Below are 21,587 nucleotides of genomic sequence, written 5' to 3' on the forward strand. Positions count from 1 at the left end.
AAACAGCTTCTGTGTTTTAGCAGCAGCAGAGGGAAACCCAGGCCGTCCGTTTTACCTGCGGCTCCACAGATGCTCCTTTGTGCTCTACTGGTTCCTGTCGCTGTGTGATGGATTGAGCCCGGTGGGCTCGGTGGCGCCCCCTGCCCTCTCCCACCTGCCTCTCTCCTGGGAGGCGGACAGCGTGGTGTCGACCTGCTGAGTCTGGCTGGACCAGGCAGGACCGCCGTCTGGAGGAACTTTATGAAAAATGATTTAATTTCAATCACACATCATTCCAGTTGATCATAGTTATCAATCGGTTCATTTTATTCAAATTATTTTAAGAAGTTTCTGAGGAAAACCCAGCGGAGCATCGAGACGTTGACTTACTGCAGTTACTCCTCCTGACCAGCAGGGGGCGACGGGTCGCTTACAGCAAGTGATCCATTCAGAGCAGGCATGTGGCGGCAGTAGAGAGGAAAAACTGTCCTGGAAACAGGAAGAAACCTGCTGCAGATCCAGAACCAGAACCTGGAACAGAACCAGAACCTGGAACAGGACCAGAACCTGGAACAGAACCAGAACGGGCTCAGAACCAGAACTGGGTTCAGAACCAGAACCTGGAACAGAACCAGAACTAGGCTCAGAACCAGAACCGGGCTCAGAACCAGAACCTGGAACAGAACCAGAACTAGGCTCAGAACCAGAACCAGGCTCAGATCAGAACCAGAACCAGGCTCAGAACCAGAACCTGGAACAGAACCAGAACCAGGCTCAGAACCAGAAATGGGCTCAGAACCAGAACCGGGCTTAGTACCAGAATCAGAACCGGGCTCAGAACCAGAACCTGGAACAGGACCAGAACCTGGATCAGTACCAGAACCGGGCTTCAGAACCTGGAACAGAACCAGAACCAGAAACGGGCTCTGTACCAGAAATGGGCTCAGAACCAGGCTTAGTACCAGAATCAGAACCGGGCTCAGAACCAGAACCTGGAACAGAACCAGAACCGGGCTCAGAACCAGAACCGGGGTCAGAACCAGAACCTGGAACACAACCAGAACTAGGCTCAGAACCAGAACCAGAACCAGGCTCAGATCAGAACCAGAACCAGGCTCAGAACCAGAACCTGGAACAGAACCAGAACCAGGCTCAGAACCAGAACCTGGAACACAACCAGAACTAGGCTCAGAACCAGTACCAGAACCAGAACCAGGCTCAGATCAGAACCAGGCTCAGAACCAGAACCTGGAACAGAACCAGACTCAGAACCAGAAATGGGCTCAGAACCAGAACCGGGCTTAGTACCAGAATCAGAACCGGGCTCAGAACCAGAACCTGGAACAGAACCAGAACCTGGATCAGTACCAGAACCGGGCTTCAGAACCAGAACCTGGAACAGAACCAGAACCAGAAACGGGCTCTGTACCAGAAATGGGCTCAGAACCAGGCTTAGTACCAGAATCAGAACCGGGCTCAGAACCAGAACCTGGAACAGAACCAGAACCGGGCTCAGAACCAGAACCGGGGTCAGAACCAGAACCTGGATCAGTACCAGAACCTGGATCAGAACCAGGTTCAGTACCAGAACCATTACTGGGCTCAGAACCAGAACCTGGATCAGTACCAGAACCTGGATCAGAACCAGAACCAGGCTCAGTACCAGAACCAGAACCGGGCTCAAAACCAGTACCAGAACCGGGCTCAGTACCAGAACCGGGCTCAGAACCAGGACCGGGCTCAGAACCAGGCTCAGAACCAGGACCGGGCTCAGAACCAGAACCGGGCTCAGAACCAGGGCCGGGCTCAGAACCAGAACCGGGCTCAGAACCCGGGGTCGTCTGACCAGCTTGAGAAGACGGATCAGAGACAGAAACGGAAGAACTGAGAACTTTTGATGTAAAAAGTATAAATTTAGCATCAGGAGAGCGATTTGGTGTTGGCAGCATCATGGCAGCCGATGCCGTCCTCCAGGAAGGAACCACAGCCAAACAGAACCGGGTCAGTACCTGGTCTGGATCCTGATTTGGACCCTAATTCAGTTCTTGTCGTCCCGTGTGGATCGTTTCTTACCCAGCAGTGACACTGAGCCAAAAACATGAATGCAGGTTTTATCACAACACGAAGGACTTCTGCTGTTTTTCTGTTTTCCTTTTCTGTGTTGAAAGATGCTGGACGGAAATCACTGATGTTGACTCAGACAACCTGATGTTCACTCAGACAAACAACCTGATGTTCACTCAGACAAACAACCTGATGTTCACTCAGACAAACAACCTGATGTTCACTCAGACAAACAACCTGACGTTCACTCAGACAAACAACCTGATGTTCACTCAGACAAACAACCTGATGTTCACTCAGACAAACAACCTGATGTTCACTCAGACAACCTGACGTTCACTCAGACAACCTGATGTTCACTCAGACAAACAACCTGATGTTCACTCAAACAACCTGACGTTCACTCAGACAAACAACCTGATGTTCACTCAGACAAACAACCTGATGTTCACTCAGACAAACAACCTGATGTTCACTCAGACAAACAACCTGATGTTCACTCAGACAAACAACCTGATGTTCACTCAAACAACCTTACGTTCACTCAGACAACCTGATGTTCACTCAGACAACCTGATGTTCACTCAGACAACCTGATGTTCACTCAGACAAACAACCTGATGTTCACTCAGACAAACAACCTGATGTTCACTCAAACAACCTGATGTTCACTCAGACAAACAACCTGATGTTCACTCAGACAACCTGATGTTCACTCAAACAACCTGATGTTCACTCAGACAACCTGATGTTCACTCAGACAACCTGATGTTCACTCAGACAACCTGATGTTCACTCAGACAACCTGATGTTCACTCAGACAAACAACCTGACGTTCACTCAGACAACCTGATGTTCACTCAGACAAACAACCTGATGTTCACTCAGACAACCTGACGTTCACTCAGACAAACAACCTGATGTTCACTCAGACAAACAACCTGATGTTCACTCAGACAAACAACCTGACGTTCACTCAAACAACCTGACGTTCACTCAGACAACCTGACGTTCACTCAGACAAACAACCTGATGTTCACTCAGACAAACAACCTGATGTTCACTCAGACAAACAACCTGATGTTCACTCCAACAACCTGACGTTCACTCAGACAAACAACCTGACGTTCACTCAGACAAACAACCTGATGTTCACTCAGACAAACAACCTGATGTTCACTCAGACAAACAACCTGTTCACTCAGACAAACAACCTGATGTTCACTCAGACAACCTGATGTTCACTCACACAAACAACCTGATGTTCACTCAGACAAACAACCTGATGTTCACTCAGACAAACAACCTGATGTTCACTCAAACAACCTGACGTTCACTCAGACAAACAACCTGACGTTCACTCAGACAAACAACCTGACGTTCACTCAGACAAACAACCTGATGTTCACTCAAACAACCTGACGTTCACTCAGACAAACAACCTGACGTTCACTCAGACAAACAACCTGATGTTCACTCAGACAAACAACCTGACGTTCACTCAGACAAACAACCTGATGTTCACTCAGACAAACAACCTGACGTTCACTCAGACAAACAACCTGACGTTCACTCAGACAAACAACCTGATGTTCACTCAGACAAACAACCTGACGTTCACTCAGACAAACAACCTGATGTTCACTCAGACAACCTGATGTTCACTCAGACAAACAACCTGACGTTCACTCAGACAAACAACCTGACGTTCACTCAGACAAACAACCTGACGTTCACTCAGACAAACAACCTGATGTTCACTCAGACAAACAACCTGATGTTCACTCAAACAACCTGACGTTCACTCAGACAACCTGATGTTCACTCAGACAAACAACCTGATGTTCACTCAGACAAACAACCTGATGTTCACTCAAACAACCTGACGTTCACTCAGACAAACAACCTGATGTTCACTCAGACAAACAACCTGATGTTCACTCAGACAAACAACCTGATGTTCACTCAAACAACCTGACGTTCACTCAGACAAACAACCTGATGTTCACTCAGACAAACAACCTGATGTTCACTCAAACAACCTGACGTTCACTCAGACAAACAACCTGATGTTCACTCAGACAAACAACCTGATGTTCACTCAAACAACCTGACGTTCACTCAGACAACCTGATGTTCACTCAGACAAACAACCTGATGTTCACTCAGACAAACAACCTGATGTTCACTCAAACAACCTTACGTTCACTCAGACAACCTGATGTTCACTCAGACAACCTGATGTTCACTCAGACAACCTGATGTTCACTCAGACAACCTGATGTTCACTCAAACAACCTGATGTTCACTCAGACAACCTGATGTTCACTCAGACAACCTGATGTTCACTCAGACAACCTGATGTTCACTCAGACAAACAACCTGATGTTCACTCAGACAAACAACCTGATGTTCACTCAAACAACCTGACGTTCACTCAGACAAACAACCTGATGTTCACTCAGACAAACAACCTGATGTTCACTCAGACAAACAACCTGATGTTCACTCAAACAACCTGACGTTCACTCAGACAAACAACCTGATGTTCACTCAGACAAACAACCTGATGTTCACTCAGACAAACAACCTGATGTTCACTCAGACAAACAACCTGACGTTCACTCAGACAACCTGATGTTCACTCAGACAAACAACCTGATGTTCACTCAGACAAACAACCTGATGTTCACTCAAACAACCTGACGTTCACTCAGACAAACAACCTGATGTTCACTCAGACAAACAACCTGATGTTCACTCAAACAACCTGACGTTCACTCAGACAAACAACCTGATGTTCACTCAGACAAACAACCTGATGTTCACTCAGACAACCTGATGTTCACTCAGACAAACAACCTGACGTTCACTCAGACAAACAACCTGATGTTCACTCCAACAACCTGACGTTCACTCAGACAAACAACCTGATGTTCACTCAGACAAACAACCTGATGTTCACTCAGACAAACAACCTGATGTTCACTCAAACAACCTGACGTTCACTCAGACAAACAACCTGACGTTCACTCAGACAAACAACCTGATGTTCACTCAGACAAACAACCTGATGTTCACTCAGACAAACAACCTGATGTTCACTCAGACAAACAACCTGATGTTCACTCAGACAACCTGATGTTCACTCAGACAAACAACCTGATGTTCACTCAAACAACCTGACGTTCACTCAGACAAACAACCTGACGTTCACTCAGACAAACAACCTGTTCACTCAGACAAACAACCTGATGTTCACTCAGACAACCTGATGTTCACTCAGACAAACAACCTGATGTTCACTCAGACAAACAACCTGATGTTCACTCAGACAAACAACCTGATGTTCACTCAAACAACCTGACGTTCACTCAGACAAACAACCTGACGTTCACTCAGACAAACAACCTGATGTTCACTCAGACAAACAACCTGATGTTCACTCAGACAAACAACCTGATGTTCACTCAGACAACCTGATGTTCACTCAGACAACCTGATGTTCACTCAGACAAACAACCTGATGTTCACTCAGACAAACAACCTGATGTTCACTCAGACAAACAACCTGATGTTCACTCAGACAAACAACCTGATGTTCACTCAGACAAACAACCTGATGTTCACTCAGACAAACAACCTGATGTTCACTCAGACAACCTGATGTTCACTCAGACAAACAACCTGATGTTCACTCAGACAAACAACCTGATGTTCACTCAGACAAACAACCTGACGTTCACTCAGACAAACAACCTGATGTTCACTCAAACAACCTGACGTTCACTCAGACAAACAACCTGATGTTCACTCAGACAAACAACCTGATGTTCACTCAGACAAACAACCTGACGTTCACTCAGACAAACAACCTGATGTTCACTCAGACAAACAACCTGATGTTCACTCAAACAACCTGACGTTCACTCAGACAAACAACCTGACGTTCACTCAGACAAACAACCTGATGTTCACTCAGACAAACAACCTGACGTTCACTCAGACAAACAACCTGACGTTCACTCAGACAAACAACCTGATGTTCACTCAGACAAACAACCTGACGTTCACTCAGACAAACAACCTGACGTTCACTCAGACAACCTGACGTTCACTCAGACAACCTGATGTTCACTCAGACAAACAACCTGACGTTCACTCAGACAAACAACCTGACGTTCACTCAGACAAACAACCTGACGTTCACTCAGACAAACAACCTGATGTTCACTCAGACAAACAACCTGATGTTCACTCAGACAACCTGACGTTCACTCAGACAACCTGATGTTCACTCAGACAAACAACCTGATGTTCACTCAGACAAACAACCTGATGTTCACTCAGACAAACAACCTGATGTTCACTCAGACAAACAACCTGATGTTCACTCAGACAAACAACCTGATGTTCACTCAAACAACCTGACGTTCACTCAGACAAACAACCTGATGTTCACTCAGACAAACAACCTGATGTTCACTCAGACAAACAACCTGATGTTCACTCAAACAACCTGACGTTCACTCAGACAAACAACCTGATGTTCACTCAGACAAACAACCTGATGTTCACTCAAACAACCTGACGTTCACTCAGACAACCTGATGTTCACTCAGACAAACAACCTGATGTTCACTCAGACAAACAACCTGATGTTCACTCAAACAACCTGACGTTCACTCAGACAAACAACCTGATGTTCACTCAGACAAACAACCTGATGTTCACTCAGACAAACAACCTGATGTTCACTCAAACAACCTGATGTTCACTCAGACAAACAACCTGATGTTCACTCAGACAAACAACCTGATGTTCACTCAAACAACCTTACGTTCACTCAGACAACCTGATGTTCACTCAGACAACCTGATGTTCACTCAGACAACCTGATGTTCACTCAGACAACCTGATGTTCACTCAGACAACCTGATGTTCACTCAGACAACCTGATGTTCACTCAGACAAACAACCTGATGTTCACTCAGACAAACAACCTGATGTTCACTCAAACAACCTGACGTTCACTCAGACAACCTGATGTTCACTCAGACAAACAACCTGATGTTCACTCAGACAAACAACCTGATGTTCACTCAAACAACCTTACGTTCACTCAGACAACCTGATGTTCACTCAGACAACCTGATGTTCACTCAAACAACCTGATGTTCACTCAGACAAACAACCTGATGTTCACTCAAACAACCTGATGTTCACTCAGACAACCTGATGTTCACTCAGACAACCTGATGTTCACTCAGACAAACAACCTGACGTTCACTCAGACAACCTGACGTTCACTCAGACAACCTGATGTTCACTCAGACAACCTGATGTTCACTCAGACAACCTGACGTTCACTCAAACAACCTGATGTTCACTCAGACAAACAACCTGACGTTCACTCAAACAACCTGACGTTCACTCAGACAACCTGATGTTCACTCAGACAACCTGATGTTCACTCAGACAACCTGATGTTCACTCAGACAACCTGATGTTCACTCAGACAACCTGATGTTCACTCAGACAACCTGATGTTCACTCAGACAAACAACCTGACGTTCACTCAGACAAACAACCTGATGTTCACTCAAACAACCTGACGTTCACTCAGACAAACAACCTGACGTTCACTCAGACAAACAACCTGATGTTCACTCAGACAACCTGATGTTCACTCAGACAAACAACCTGATGTTCACTCAGACAAACAACCTGATGTTCACTCAGACAACCTGATGTTCACTCAGACAAACAACCTGACGTTCACTCAGACAAACAACCTGATGTTCACTCAAACAACCTGACGTTCACTCAGACAAACAACCTGATGTTCACTCAGACAAACAACCTGATGTTCACTCAGACAAACAACCTGATGTTCACTCAGACAAACAACCTGATGTTCACTCAGACAACCTGATGTTCACTCAGACAAACAACCTGATGTTCACTCAAACAACCTGACGTTCACTCAGACAAACAACCTGACGTTCACTCAGACAAACAACCTGTTCACTCAGACAAACAACCTGATGTTCACTCAGACAAACAACCTGATGTTCACTCAGACAAACAACCTGATGTTCACTCAGACAACCTGATGTTCACTCAGACAACCTGATGTTCACTCAGACAAACAACCTGATGTTCACTCAGACAAACAACCTGTTCACTCAGACAAACAACCTGATGTTCACTCAAACAACCTGACGTTCACTCAGACAAACAACCTGATGTTCACTCAGACAAACAACCTGATGTTCACTCAGACAAACAACCTGATGTTCACTCAAACAACCTGACGTTCACTCAGACAACCTGATGTTCACTCAGACAAACAACCTGATGTTCACTCAGACAAACAACCTGATGTTCACTCAGACAAACAACCTGATGTTCACTCAGACAAACAACCTGATGTTCAGTCAGACAACCTGACTACGGCAGGAACTGATGCGCTGTTAGCTTCTATGATGCCTTTTTGCAATAAAATAGTCTTGAATCTACCGTCATGATGAACAACCTGTCGTTTTAATAACAAACACTCAGGGCCGACATTCTGCGATGAGACGGTTCCAGCATTTCGTTTCTGCTCCAACACATTTTTCTGCCTCGTTTTTTTCCCTGCATGCTTTTCATTTCTTACTTAAATGATTTCTGAGCCTCTTCGTGTCACTTTGGATCTGCGGTTGCTTTCCTGCATTACGTGCTCCGTTGGTACTCAGACAGAAAGTGATGCCTGAGCAGCCATGCGATGCTCCCAGGCTCTCAGCAGCCTGTGTGAAGAAGCACAGCCGAGTGTCGCTGCTTGGCAGCCTTTCCCTTCGTCTCAGCTCTCACAGAGTTGTTTTCTCTTCTTTCTTGTGCAGCTGCTGAGTTGCAGTTTTCTTCCTCAAACACTGGCTGGATTGCTCTGAGTGAAATGTGCGCTGGCCCACACCCAGATCTAATTTCTGCTCTGTGACATGTTGGAATGATTATCGCAGCGGTGAAGCTAAACCACGCGGGACGGTCAGGGAGTCGTAAACACGGACGCAGACGGTGGAAAGATCCTCCTGGAGAGAGAATCCGAAAATGTTTGTTGCGTCGTCAAACATCGTAGCCACGCTGGGGATGTATTATTTAAAAAAATAATAATAATCACGTTTAGTTTGTGCTTCGGCATTCTGCTGCAGCTAGAGGAGATCTTTGCTTTCTCTGCCTCCACATCTGGAAAATCTTCTCTCAGTCGTCAGACTCTTCGGACACACCGACCGGTGCAGCATAATAAGTGAGTTATTATGCCCTTGTGTGAATTTGAGTCTGCGTCTGCAGACTTTGAGAGACTTGGGTGGTGTGCCCAGAATCCTCCCACAGCATTAAAGGTTTCTTTCATCTCTCCTTCTGTCCCGTCTTTCTTTTTTTTTGGTGTTTTCTTTCTGGAGCTTTTCTCTCTCTGTGAATATCTTTGATTTACCGTCTTCACTGAAAACTGAGAATTAAAGCAACCCAGCGAGTCGTAAAAAGGTTTCTGTGATACTGCAATCACTTTTATGATGACGTTATCTTTTTATTAGCTTGCGCAGGAGCTGAAGGGAACGTTCAACTGTTTTCTTATCGTCACAAATGCCTCTTCGTTTCCCACTTGGCCCTGAGATTTTGTTTTGAGCAGTGGAGTGCTCTTATAAAACTCTACATACGGAAGCAGTTAGTGACAAAAATTTTACTTGTAAAACAAGTATTTTAAAAGATTCCTGTTTCCACGCCCGGTCTGACTTCCTGTCGTTTGCGAATCAAGACCATAAGAAAGTGATGACAGAATCACGACCTGCAGCGTCTACTGCTAGTCCAATGCAATGACACTGATAAAGATTCACTCCAAATGCTGAAAGTTAAACTGACAGCTTGACCTACTTTCTGAACAATGTGACTGATAGTAACCAGAGTATTTGGGGGAATCCATTAAGCATTGATATTCATTCCCAAAAGGTCAAACAGACGTATGAATGTGTATTACAGTAATGAGACGGACAGGAGACCAAGACGATGCGTCACACTGGGAATCCCACATCACTGATCCCAATGAACCTGAGCTATTCAGGAACAGAAATGCATCAGAAGCAACTTACTCTCCTTACTTTTCTCACATTTAAATGTTTTTCAGTAAGCAGCTGATCTCAGGCTCTACTGCAGCAGATGGCTGGACTAATGCCACACAAGGTTCAGTATTCTGTACAGTCAGTACATTAAGGAAAAATGAATTGTTCATGTTTCCTATCCATCCATCCATTTTCTTACACCCTCGTCCCTCAGTGGGGTCAGGAGCTGCTGCTGCCTCTCCAGCTAACGTTCCGGGTGAGAAGCGAGGTCACCTGGACAGGTCACCTGGACAGGTCGCCAGTCTGTCACAGGGACACACAGGACAAACAACCATGCACACACACACACACACACACACACACACACACACACACACACACACACCTAGGGGCAATTTGGAGAGGCCAATTAACCTGACAGTCATGTTTTTGGACTGTGGGAGGAAACCGGAGTACCTGGAGAAAACCCAATATGCACAGGGAGAACATGGAGACTCCATGCAGAAAGACCGGGAATCGAACCCAGAACCTTCTTGCTGCAAGGCTACAGCTGTACCAACTGCGCCACTGTGCAGCCCTTTATGTTTCCTATTAATAAATAAATGTTAGCTGGGGCTTTTCAGTCTGGAAAAGTCTAGAATTTGATTTTATTTCCTTCCTTATCTTTATTATTTTACTCTTTTTAATTTGAATAAAGTCAAAGGACAATGAAGTCTAAATAACACCAAAATAAAGTTGTAATATCACGAGAATGAACTGATATTATGAAAATTAAGTAATAATAATGACCAGAATCAGTAATTTATTTTCCTAACATAATGACTTCATTATCATCACGTTATTCCCGTTGCTTGGCGATGTGGCGGGAGCTGCAGGCTGCATCACATCTTCTCCGTCTGGGCTCTGATTTGTCTGCAGCCGCTGGAAGCCGCCACATCCCACCAGCAGCCATCGTTGAGCTGCTGGCAGAGATCCAGTCACGTTCACCTCTCTCCAGTAAAACCAGCAACAAACGCTGTGGTGTCAGTGAGGCCTGGTGGTCACCCTGTTACCTGAGCCACCAGAGAAGAGGAGACGGATTCAGCTGGAGGATTTCTCCCTCCGACGGTCCTTCAGCTGCAGCTTGGACTCATTCATGCTGCAGGAACTCACCGCCTCCACAGAGTAATCCCTGGACTCCTGCATGCACAGGACAAACTTTGTTTCTGTTGACTTCTCCCCTCCATCCTGCAGCACTAACCTGCTTCATCTTCCTCCTCCGCCTTGAAGCTTGAATCGGCATCCTGTCACAGTAAATTTGCAGTCGTGGTCACACAGTCTACTCGACCCTCACAGTGCAAATAAACGGGGGAAATGAAAGGCCAGAAACGAGACACACTGGGTTTGTTTTTCAAACCATTACTGCGGTTTCACTCAATAAATATCTCCTCTGAAATGTCGAGGGGTCTGTGTCAACGTTGGTTTTCCATTGTCATTAAGCTCTTATTGCTCTGTCTGCTTGACTGATTTGGTTTTAGGAATAATTTAACCCCATAATCCCTGAATGTGCAGTAAATTGTACAAAAAATGTTAGCACTTGTATTTTTGCAGTCAAATCTACATTTAAATAAATGTGAACATTATACCTACTGGTAGTGTAAATTCAGGTATGGTGCACATTAGATACACTCAGCACTTAAGGAAGGAAGCAGCATTCAGACTTAGTAGTTTTTGGGTTTTTTTCTACATGCTTTATGTCGGGCAGTCTGGAATAATTATTGTCTGAATGCTTAGATGAAGCCCAACAAATTTACTCTGGGTTTATTTCAACTGTAATAAACATGGAGATGGAAAAGAAAGGAATGTGGAAAAATGTTTGAAGGGAAGAAAGAAGGAGATAGAAGTAGAGACACAAAGAAGCGTGGCAGTCTGCTTCTAGACCTGCAGAAAAACCACACCAACAAAAACATATATAATAATAACTACAACACACAGTTCATCCAACTCAGCTGTCCTGTGTCGCCTCAAGTTGACAAATTCTCTCTCACGGTCGACAGCTCCGTCGTGTTTCCCTCCCCTCAGACCGAACCTGGACTCAAACTCAGCTGTTCAGGCGGCACGCTCACTTTAACGTCGTGTTTCATCCGATGTTTGCTCTGGGAGAAAATGAAGACAGATTTACAGGCTGATTTGCATTTTTAAAGCTTTTCAGTTGGTTAGTTTTTATATTTGACATTCTTGTAGCTTTGCAACTCAGCAGAAACTTTGGGAAAACTTTCCTGCTCACCCTCCAGCTCGGCAGGTGGAAGGTCAACTCTTACAACAGCAGCTTCTACTTTCGGTCGTGTTTGTTCGCCAGACGTTTGCTGCTCTTCCCCACATATTTCAAGCTCAGGTTTCACTGAGAACTTGGCAAAGTGGAGAATTTTCCATTGATCATGAGATTTTATTCCCTTTTTTTTTGATGGGCTGCTCATATTTTTATCCTGCATACCTGAAGAAAACATTTTAAAACACAAACGTTTCTCTTTTTCTAGTTGGTCCAGATGTAAATACCTGGTTTCTGATGGGACAGGGACAGTGATCTGGATCTTTGGAGACATGTCCCTTGGTGGTCTGATCAAATTAAAATGAAAGTTTTTGCTCATAATGATCATCTTTTGATTTAGAGGCAAAAAGAAAAATGTTTTCCCATCACGATGTGATTGTGTTTTGCTACAAGAGGGACTGGTGCGCTTCACAAACAAGCGTGGACTTATATCAGTTTCAGTGTATATAAGGCGACCAAGTCCCTGTTTTGATTCCCTGCTGAGATCTCTCTGCATGGAGGAACGGACAAAAAGTCCAGCAAACATTTGGCAAAACTTGTGAAATCTTTTTATTATTTTAGCTTTACCAAACAGAAACATGTTTGTAAATCCCAACTGACCTAAAACCAGCAAAGCTTAGCCTGAATAAATGTTAAAATAGGAAAAAAGTTTGCTTTTTCATGCAGTTTATAGTCCATTAGAGGAAGGCCCCTGGTGGCCCCTAAGTTAAGATCCTTTGCTTAAGCTTTAAGAGCAACTTTTACAGCATCGCTCTGCCTCGTCCACAGAGAGTTTTAGGGTCGGAGGCTCAGTGAAGCGAAGCAGGAGGCTGGAATGTTGAGTGAAGGTTTTGAAGGAAATGAATCCCACGTTGGTCCAGTGATTATGGTTAATAAAATCTGACCAAGACAGAATGATCATGATGTTTTACAACTTCTCGGTTGGAAAGTTTCTTACTCAGATGTATTTGCTTTAGTCATTTGGGTGTAGGCTCTTCTGTTGTTTCCACTGTTGGCCTTTAGACATCCGGGCAGCAGTAAAAATAACAATATTTACCAGTCAATTAAATAATTGGTTTTATTTTCAATAAATCTCTGGTGATTATTGGCTCTGTTCCAGTGATTTTCTCTTTCAGACTCGGCTGTTTGTGGAGCAGCCAGATGAACTGACTGGACGGTTTCTGACTGGTTCACATGAGTTAAAAGTTTGGTCCTGAGCAGATCAAGAGGAGATTTCTGAGGTTTCACCTCGTGACCTTTTGCTACTCAACTCAGCTTCATACCCTAAACTGATCCATGTAGTTTGTCTGTTGCAACTATAATTATCTGAATTGAATTTTGGATAATTTTCTGTGGAATTTGTTCTGCGTTGTGCTTTCAGTAGATTCTGAAAGGTTTGTTCACTTTGAATGTTTCAAATGTTTAACTTGGCTTTAAATGCATCCAGTTCAGTCTTGTGAACTTGGTCATCCATTGATAAAGGAGAAAAGTGCTGCTCTCTGGTCATCATGGCAACAAAATCCCACTTTGTTGAACCTGAAATTTCAGTTGGTAAAAGTTTGAGAGCCCAGTGTGATTCCAACAGCCAAATACGTGACGGTTCTGTATTTAAGGGACGGGTGGCAACCCTAGCATAAATACAACATATAGGGGCGCTAAAACATGTAAATTATAATGTCAGAACTAAATTGATGCTTAAGGATTTTAGTCTTTCAAGGAAATATATAATTTGATAGACATATGCATTTAAATTTGATTTGTAGGACTCTATAAAGAGATTATATAAAATTGAAGACAATTGAATATGGAAATTAGGTTTTTGTTGCAGATGTTGCAATGAAAAAAGTATGTGATTTCCTTCCAGAATATTCCTGTATGTCAACAATCCCCAACAGATGCGCCTCATGTTATTCTGTACCCAGAATGCCTTGCTGTAGTTCTACAGTAAACAGTTTAAAATCAAATGATATCCTGTGTGCTTTCAGACTCACGTAGGTGTCATTATTACCAAAGTTAGCATTTAAGCATGAGCTAAATGCCAAGTTAATATAGTGCTTTAGCATTAGCTAAAAACCATGTTCGTATGGCGTGTTGGCATTAGCTTAAACCATTTTCGTTTGGCGCTTTAGCAATAGCTAAATATCATGTTCGTTTGGCACTTTAGCATTAGCTAAATACTATGTTTGGCACTTTAGCATTAGCTAAATACTATGTTTGGCACTTTAGCATTAGCTAAATACCATGTTCGTATGGCACTTTAGCATTAGCTAAAAACCATGTTCGTATGGCGTGTTAGCATTAGCTAAATACTATGTTTGGCACTTTAGCATTAGCTAAATACCATGTTTGGCACTTTAGCATTAGCTAAATACCATGTTTGGCACTTTAGCAATAGCTAAATGTCATGTTCGTATGGCGCTTTAGCATTAGCTAAAAACCATGTTCGTATGGCGTGTTAGCATTAGCTAAATATCATGTTCGTATGGCGCTTTACCGTCAGCAGAACTAATGTTTATGATTAGCGCTTTAGGGTTAGAGCAGCTAACCTTTTCGTTAGCCGCCCCCAGTACTGTACCAATAGTTCTTCATTCCAGAGTCTGTGGTGTGTTAGACTGAAGCAGTGCGGCTAATAAAACTCTCCTTCGATGCTGAGGGGAGTTTGTGCTTCCACAACTCAGAGATGTTATGGCATCAAAAATTGGACCAACACACTATTTTGCAGGTGATGATAATTTCCCGATGTGCGTATGAGGCATATCTGGAATATTAATGAAGTTTGTCAGAAATGCTATCCAGAACAAACTGTAAAATCTTATTAATGATGGATATTTTATGTGCCAGCTGCTGGTAATCCTAAACACATGTTGGGAAATTAATAATTAGACTCTTATCTTGTTCAGCTTGCTGAGAATCTGCTTTCCCAGCCAAAGGTACTTTTCTGTCTCGGAGGATCACACCAGCTGCGGCTGATAAGGAGGAGAGATGGATGGAGAAGTTGTGGTTCGGGCTAGATTAGCTGTTCCAGCGGTTAGGGAGCAAGGACAAAAGCAAACTTCATATCCATCCATCAGCTCCTCAGAAAGATTTATGCGGAGGTGGAGGGGAATGCGGCGTGCCTACTAAACCTGAGCTTCCTTTGTGTTTATGTGTCCCTTCGTCTCACGGCTTTGAAGGCGGTAATGCAGTTTGATTGGTTCCCTGAGCTCATTTTCACTTCCATTACAAGTCTATCAGTGGAAGGCAGGATCTTGATGAAAGAGCCTCTGTAGACAATTGATCTCAGTAATGACGGAGAGGAGGAGAAGGGTCAGACGTGCCATTCCTCTCTCAGGATCCCTGCTCAGGTGCTCACTGGAGTGTGAGCCAGACATGGCTTTGCACTTTGATGGGCTTGTTAGATGTGTGGTGTGATGGATTGCTCTTAGGATGCTCTTGAAAACCTGCTACATGTGTGGTGCACAGCCCAGCGGCCAATTATCTCAAAAAAAAAAAAACTGTGCATGTTCTCTAAAATGTTTTCTAAACTAATTAAATTTCCACTTTGCTGCAACCTTTGCTCAGAACAAACAAGGTGCTGTTGGAAAAAACACAGCCGCAGCTAAAAGAGGCGGCTCAAAGCAGGGTTTCCCGTAATTAGCCTGTTTTGCATTTCTCCAAGGATTTTCCATCCGCATGCCAAATAAAGCTTAAATTGTATCAGTTTAGAACTGAATGTGCTGGAAGCATAGAAGAGATGAAAAAACAGTGTTTTCCAACCTCCCCTGGGGTTGCGCTAAACCACTTATTTCAGGCTAAACTGGATTATTGACAAAAGACACAAAGCTGGACGGCTCGAGTTTTCATGCATAACGGGGGCTGAAGCTGCAGGCTGGTGGTTGATCTGATGGATATTTAACTGGAGGATGCACAAGATTATTTATTCATGAGAAAATACGCATCGGGATTGTGTTGCCGCTGTAGCTCGTGCCTCACTACACTCCTGGAACAATGCTGGCAGCCTATTGTTTTCTGTCACCTTTTATTTTCCTTAGAAAGTCGGAGCGTTTGGTGATTCAGGCCCTGAGCAGCAGCTCTGAGGTCACAGCTACGGACTGAAGAGCAATCACAGGGTTGTTTTATGTTTTCACTGAAGCCCAGAAATGTTCTTTTGCACACAGAAAACCCAAATGTTGAAATGCAGAAGAAGAATTTTAAGCAAAACGTGACATGTGGATGCAGTTAGGATGGCAGCGTTTGAGTGTGCGCCGAGTCAGGATGACGAATCCGTTTGTCGCTGAGCCAAGTTGGAGTGAGCATGTTCTGGAGTGATTCCAGTGGATCACCGGTGGATCCCGAACAGGCAAACATGGCTTCTCTCACGGCTCTCATCACAGCGGCAGCTGAACAGACCTGCAGAAATGAGTCGCAGACTCAGCAGAGATCCAGGTGTTGTGTGATTCATGCCTGGTTTTAGTGAAACGTTCTGCAGACTGGCTGGTTTCCCCACAGTGGGGTTTCCTGAAAGCTGCTGTTTGGAGCTGCCAGAGGTCCTGAGATCCAGGTGAAAATCTCCCTAAATCTGAGCCGCAGCAGGACCTGGGGGTCCAACGCCGACCCACGAGCCTCTTTGGTGAACTCTGACCAGCTTCAGGTCACGGCGTTCTGCCGATCGGCTCCAAGCTGCACAGGCTCTCTGGTTTTCAAACCAACTGTTTAGATTCCATTTGCAGATCTGAAACTTGGACGTCTGTCTGTTTCCCCAGTTTTATTTTAATTACTCAACATTTCATCCTTCCTGTTTCTAAGATAGCGCGGTGGCTTCTATTGTCTGAACAGAAATATGTCTTTTTTTCTTATTTTGTAACATCCATCCATCCATTTTCTTTCACCCTTTTTCCCTCAGTTGGGTTGGGAGGTGCTGGTGCCTCTCCAGCTAACGTTCCGGGCGAGAGGCGGGGTCACCTGGACAGGTCGCCAGTCTGTCGCAGGGCAACACAGAGACACACAGGACACACAACCATGCACACACACACTCACACACACACACCTAGGGGCAATTTGGAGAGACCAATTAACCTAACAGTCATGTTTTTGGACTGTGGGAGGAAACCGGAGTACCTGGAGAAAACCCACCATGCACAGGGAGAACATGGAGACTCCATGCAGAAAGTCCGGGGCCGGGAATCGAACCCAGAACCTTCTTACTGCAAGGCAACAGCTCTACCAACTGCGCCACTGTGCAGCCCTATTTTGTAACATTCAAGACTAAATCTGGAGTTTTTCATTTATTTACTCTCTTCTGTTAACATCTTGATTATCAAAATCAATGCGAAATGTTCATCTGGAGTGAAACTCTGACCTTCTGTTGCTAAGCAACGAAACAGCTTCCTCGCCCGTCTCCATGAAACCCAGAAATCCCCCACGGTCGTTTTCAGTCCTGACCTTTTTGTCTGTGTCATATTTCCATAAGTCGTCTCAGATGCATCAGGCTCCAGCTGCACAGATTTATCTCCAGAACATTTCATCTCGGTTCAGAAGTTGCACAAACAGGTTCAGGCTGTTGTCATGGCGTTTTCCGGATGTTTCTGGACTCGTTTCCTTCCGGGCATCAGACGCCGGCAGCGATCATTAGCAGACAGACGCTGCACTCAAAGGTTAATGATGCCCCTCTTTACAGACTCGGTTTGTAAATGACAGAGCAATCAATGGAACCGCCCCGAAGCTGTGATGGTTAAAACATCACGGCTTCTGGGCCAAACTTTGGAATATTACAACGTGACGATCTTCTAAATGATTGAATATCACAGAATGTGATGTTATGATCCCAGCATTCATTAACCTCCAGTTCATCTTTTTATGCTCTGCATTAGGGCTGTTGTAAACGATTATTTTAGTAATCGAGTAATCTATAGATTTTTCTTACGATTAATCGAGTAATCGGATAAAAACAATTATGAAATAAAATATTGGTAAATCTTCCATAACACCAGTGTTACTATCGGATATCAACATCAGTCTATTTTTTCCACCTTTGAGCTTCCCTACCAGTTACTGTTTTGTAGACCGGGGGAGCAACACGGGATATTTACGGCTCCTCCGTTCAGAAACTCATCTACCAGCCATGTTCCGCCTCCCGTTTGTTCAGACCGGGATGATATAAGTTTATTGTGCGGTTCGTCCGTAAAGCTGCTCTGACCCTGTAAGCATCAACCCTCAGCCGCCCGCCGTGTTCAGTCTCTCCGCTCACCTGTATAAATCCTCCTCAGCTTCTTCCCGCCGTTCAACCAGCAGCTCCGGAGCAGAAAGGCTGCCGAACTCCCGGCATCGCGCCGGTCATTTTAAGGATGTTTATTGGTCCCACAAAAAACGATGAAAACCCGGAATTATCACCAATCAGTAAAATCCCCGCGGGCCGAACTTGAAGATTGGACGTTATGCCGCTAACACGTAGCTTCCGTCAACAACTCAGAGGCGGAAGTCAGAGCTCCGCGCAACGCAGATAATGTTCCGGCTGAAACACGGTGCGCTAAATGATAAAACATAAATTAACGAAGCTTCGAGGCAGGAACATTTTACTCGAGGAATTTTAATAATCGAGGTTCTCGAATCACTCGAGGAATCGTTTCAGCCCTACAGCCTGCAGCTCCCGCCACTTCGCCAAGCAACGGGAATAACGTGATGATAATGAAGTCATTATGTTAGGAAAATTAATTACTGATTCTGGTAATTACTATTACTTAATTTTCATAATATAAGTTCATTCTCGTGATATTACAACTTTATTTAGGTGTTATTTAGACTTCATTGTCCTTTGACTTTATTCAAATGAAAAAGAGTAAAATAATAAAGATAAGGAAGGAAATAAAATCAAATTCTAGACTTTTCCAGACTGAAAAGCCCCAGCTAACATTTATTTATTAATAGGAAACATAAAGGGCTGCACAGTGGCCCTTTATGTTGCTGCAAGGCTGTTGCCTTGCAGCAAGAAGGTTCTGGGTTCGATTCCCGGTCTTTCTGCATGGAGTCTCCATGTTCTCCCTGTGCATGGTGGGTTTTCTCCAGGTATTCCGGTTTCCTCCCACAGTCCAAAAACATGACTGTCAGGTTAATTGGCCTCTCCAAATTGCCCCTATGTGTGAGTGTGTGTGTGTGGTTGTGTGTCTCTGTGTTGCCCTGCGACAGACTGGCAACCTGTCCAGGTATGCATCTTCTTTTCCCTTGAGCTCTTTAAAACTACGGAGCAGGTTGGAAACTTTTGCTCGTTTTCTAGTGCAAGTCGCCTGAACAGACTCCTGCAGAAATGAGCCGGGTCATTTTTCAGCCAACAAGTTATCGAACAGCCCAACACTCTACATGTTTCTGGAGAAAGTGTTGAATATCAGCCGTGTTGTGATGAATGGAGCTCAGACAGCTGTGCTTGTTTTCTTCTGTCTGCGGAGGAAAAATGATGCGTGTAAAGAAAAGATCCAACCAGTGAACTGATTCATCATAAAAGTTCTGGTTTTAATAAAGCTGTTCTGTTCAGCCAGAGGAGGTTCTGCCTCACACACAAGCCGCTCGTTTTGACTGAAGTCAAATAAAATTCATGCTTCTGGTGTTTAGCAAATAGAAATAACTGACAAACACAAACGTGACCAACCATGTCATGAATAATCTGGAATCAATACAACTATTCAGTCCAACTTTCCACCATTCTTATTTTGCAGTTTTCTCTCTTGTCCCAATATTTCTAATCAATCAATCAAATTTTATTTGTATAGCACATTTCAGCAGCAAGGCATTTCAGAGTGCTTTACATACTTAAATAAAAACAGAAAGTGACATTGACTAAACAGTGAGAAAGAGATTTAAAAAAAGATAAAAACATTAAAACCCACGTCCCTTTGAGGACTTCAGCTAAACATGTTTAACTGGGACGTTTTCATCATTAAAACGTAAACAGTGAGAAAGAGAAATAAAAGGAAATTAAAAAGTAAAGATACAAACATTAAAGAGATTTAAATTTTTTTTTAAAAAGACCAGAAAAGATTATTCCTAAAACATATTTGAAAGAAAATGCAGCTATCTCCATGCTAAGCTAGTTGATATGCTGTGGGCTGGTGTTTGCTGCTTTGTGATCCGGTTTTGTGTCTTTGTGTCCGGCAGAGGAGGAACCAGCAGCTGCGGCTGAACGTGTTGCTGCTGGCCGTGTGGGGAGTCGTCCTGCTGGCCTGCCGCTTCTCCTGGATGGGCAACAAGCCGCCCAACTTCTCCAACTCGGACAACCCGGCCGCTGACTCGCCATCGCTCCTCGCCAGGACTCTGACCTTTTTCCACCTGCCCGCCGTCAACTTCTGGCTCCTCCTCTGCCCGGACACGCTGAGCTTTGATTGGTCGATGGACGCCTTACCTCTGATCAGGAGCCTTGCTGATTGGAGGAACGTCCACACGGTTCTGTTTTACCTCGGGTTGCTTTTGCTGGGCTGGTTTGGCCTGTGGATGCACTCAGCAGCCAGGACCAAGGAAACCAATGGGAAAAGCCACCATTACATTAACGGCAGGAATGGGAACAGCAATGGACACAGTTACCACGAACACACAAACAACTCTCACACAGACACCAACACTATCCTCACCCAGAACGGAACCAGCAGCCTGTCGGAGCGCAGGACTTCACTGCCGACCACGGACAACGTGGTGGCTTTCTCCCTGGGCCTTCTGGCCGTCCCCTTTTTACCTGCTACAAACCTGTTTTTCTACGTTGGCTTTGTGATAGCAGAGAGGGTGCTGTACATCCCCAGCATGGGCTTCTGCCTGCTGGTGGCTGTGGGGCTGCGGTCGCTGTGTGTGCGACGCAGGTCCTGCAGGAGGCTGGTGCTGCTCTGCAGCGGCGCCCTGCTGCTGCTGTTTGGGATGAAAACCGTGGTGAGGAATCAGGACTGGCACAACGAGGAGATGCTCTACAAGTCAGGGATCTATGTCAATCCTGCTAAAGGTAAGATGAAACGATTCATTGTGATTAATCGATTATTGGAATAACTGTCAGCTAATTTGGTAATGAACTGGACAGACTCTAAAAATGAGCTTCTGCTGAAAGAGCAACAGGATTGTAATTAAAATGTATACTTTTTTCATTTAAGATTAAAAACTATATATATATATATATATATATATATATATATATATATATATATATATATATATAT

General features: G+C 44.3%; 1 protein-coding gene across 3 annotated transcripts in view; it reads left to right on the plus strand.

Annotated features, from left to right (window-relative positions):
• The window catches only part of tmtc2b (transmembrane O-mannosyltransferase targeting cadherins 2b), a 106,447-nt gene that overhangs the window by 53,667 nt on the left and 31,193 nt on the right, over positions 1-21,587 (plus strand). For 2 of the 3 annotated variants that reach the window (XM_081608393.1, XM_081608392.1), the window contains exon 3: positions 20,548-21,376. In XM_081608393.1, coding sequence (XP_081464519.1) covers positions 20,548-21,376 — 829 coding nt within the window. Of the gene's footprint in view, positions 1-9,309; positions 9,329-20,547; positions 21,377-21,587 lie in introns of those variants that run through there. The other variant, XM_081608394.1, reaches the window with a different exon arrangement.

The sequence above is a fragment of the Poecilia reticulata genome, chromosome 6, assembly GCF_904066995.2.
Source record: "Poecilia reticulata chromosome 6, P_reticulata-male-v2, whole genome shotgun sequence".
Taxonomy (NCBI): Eukaryota; Metazoa; Chordata; class Actinopteri; order Cyprinodontiformes; family Poeciliidae; genus Poecilia; species Poecilia reticulata.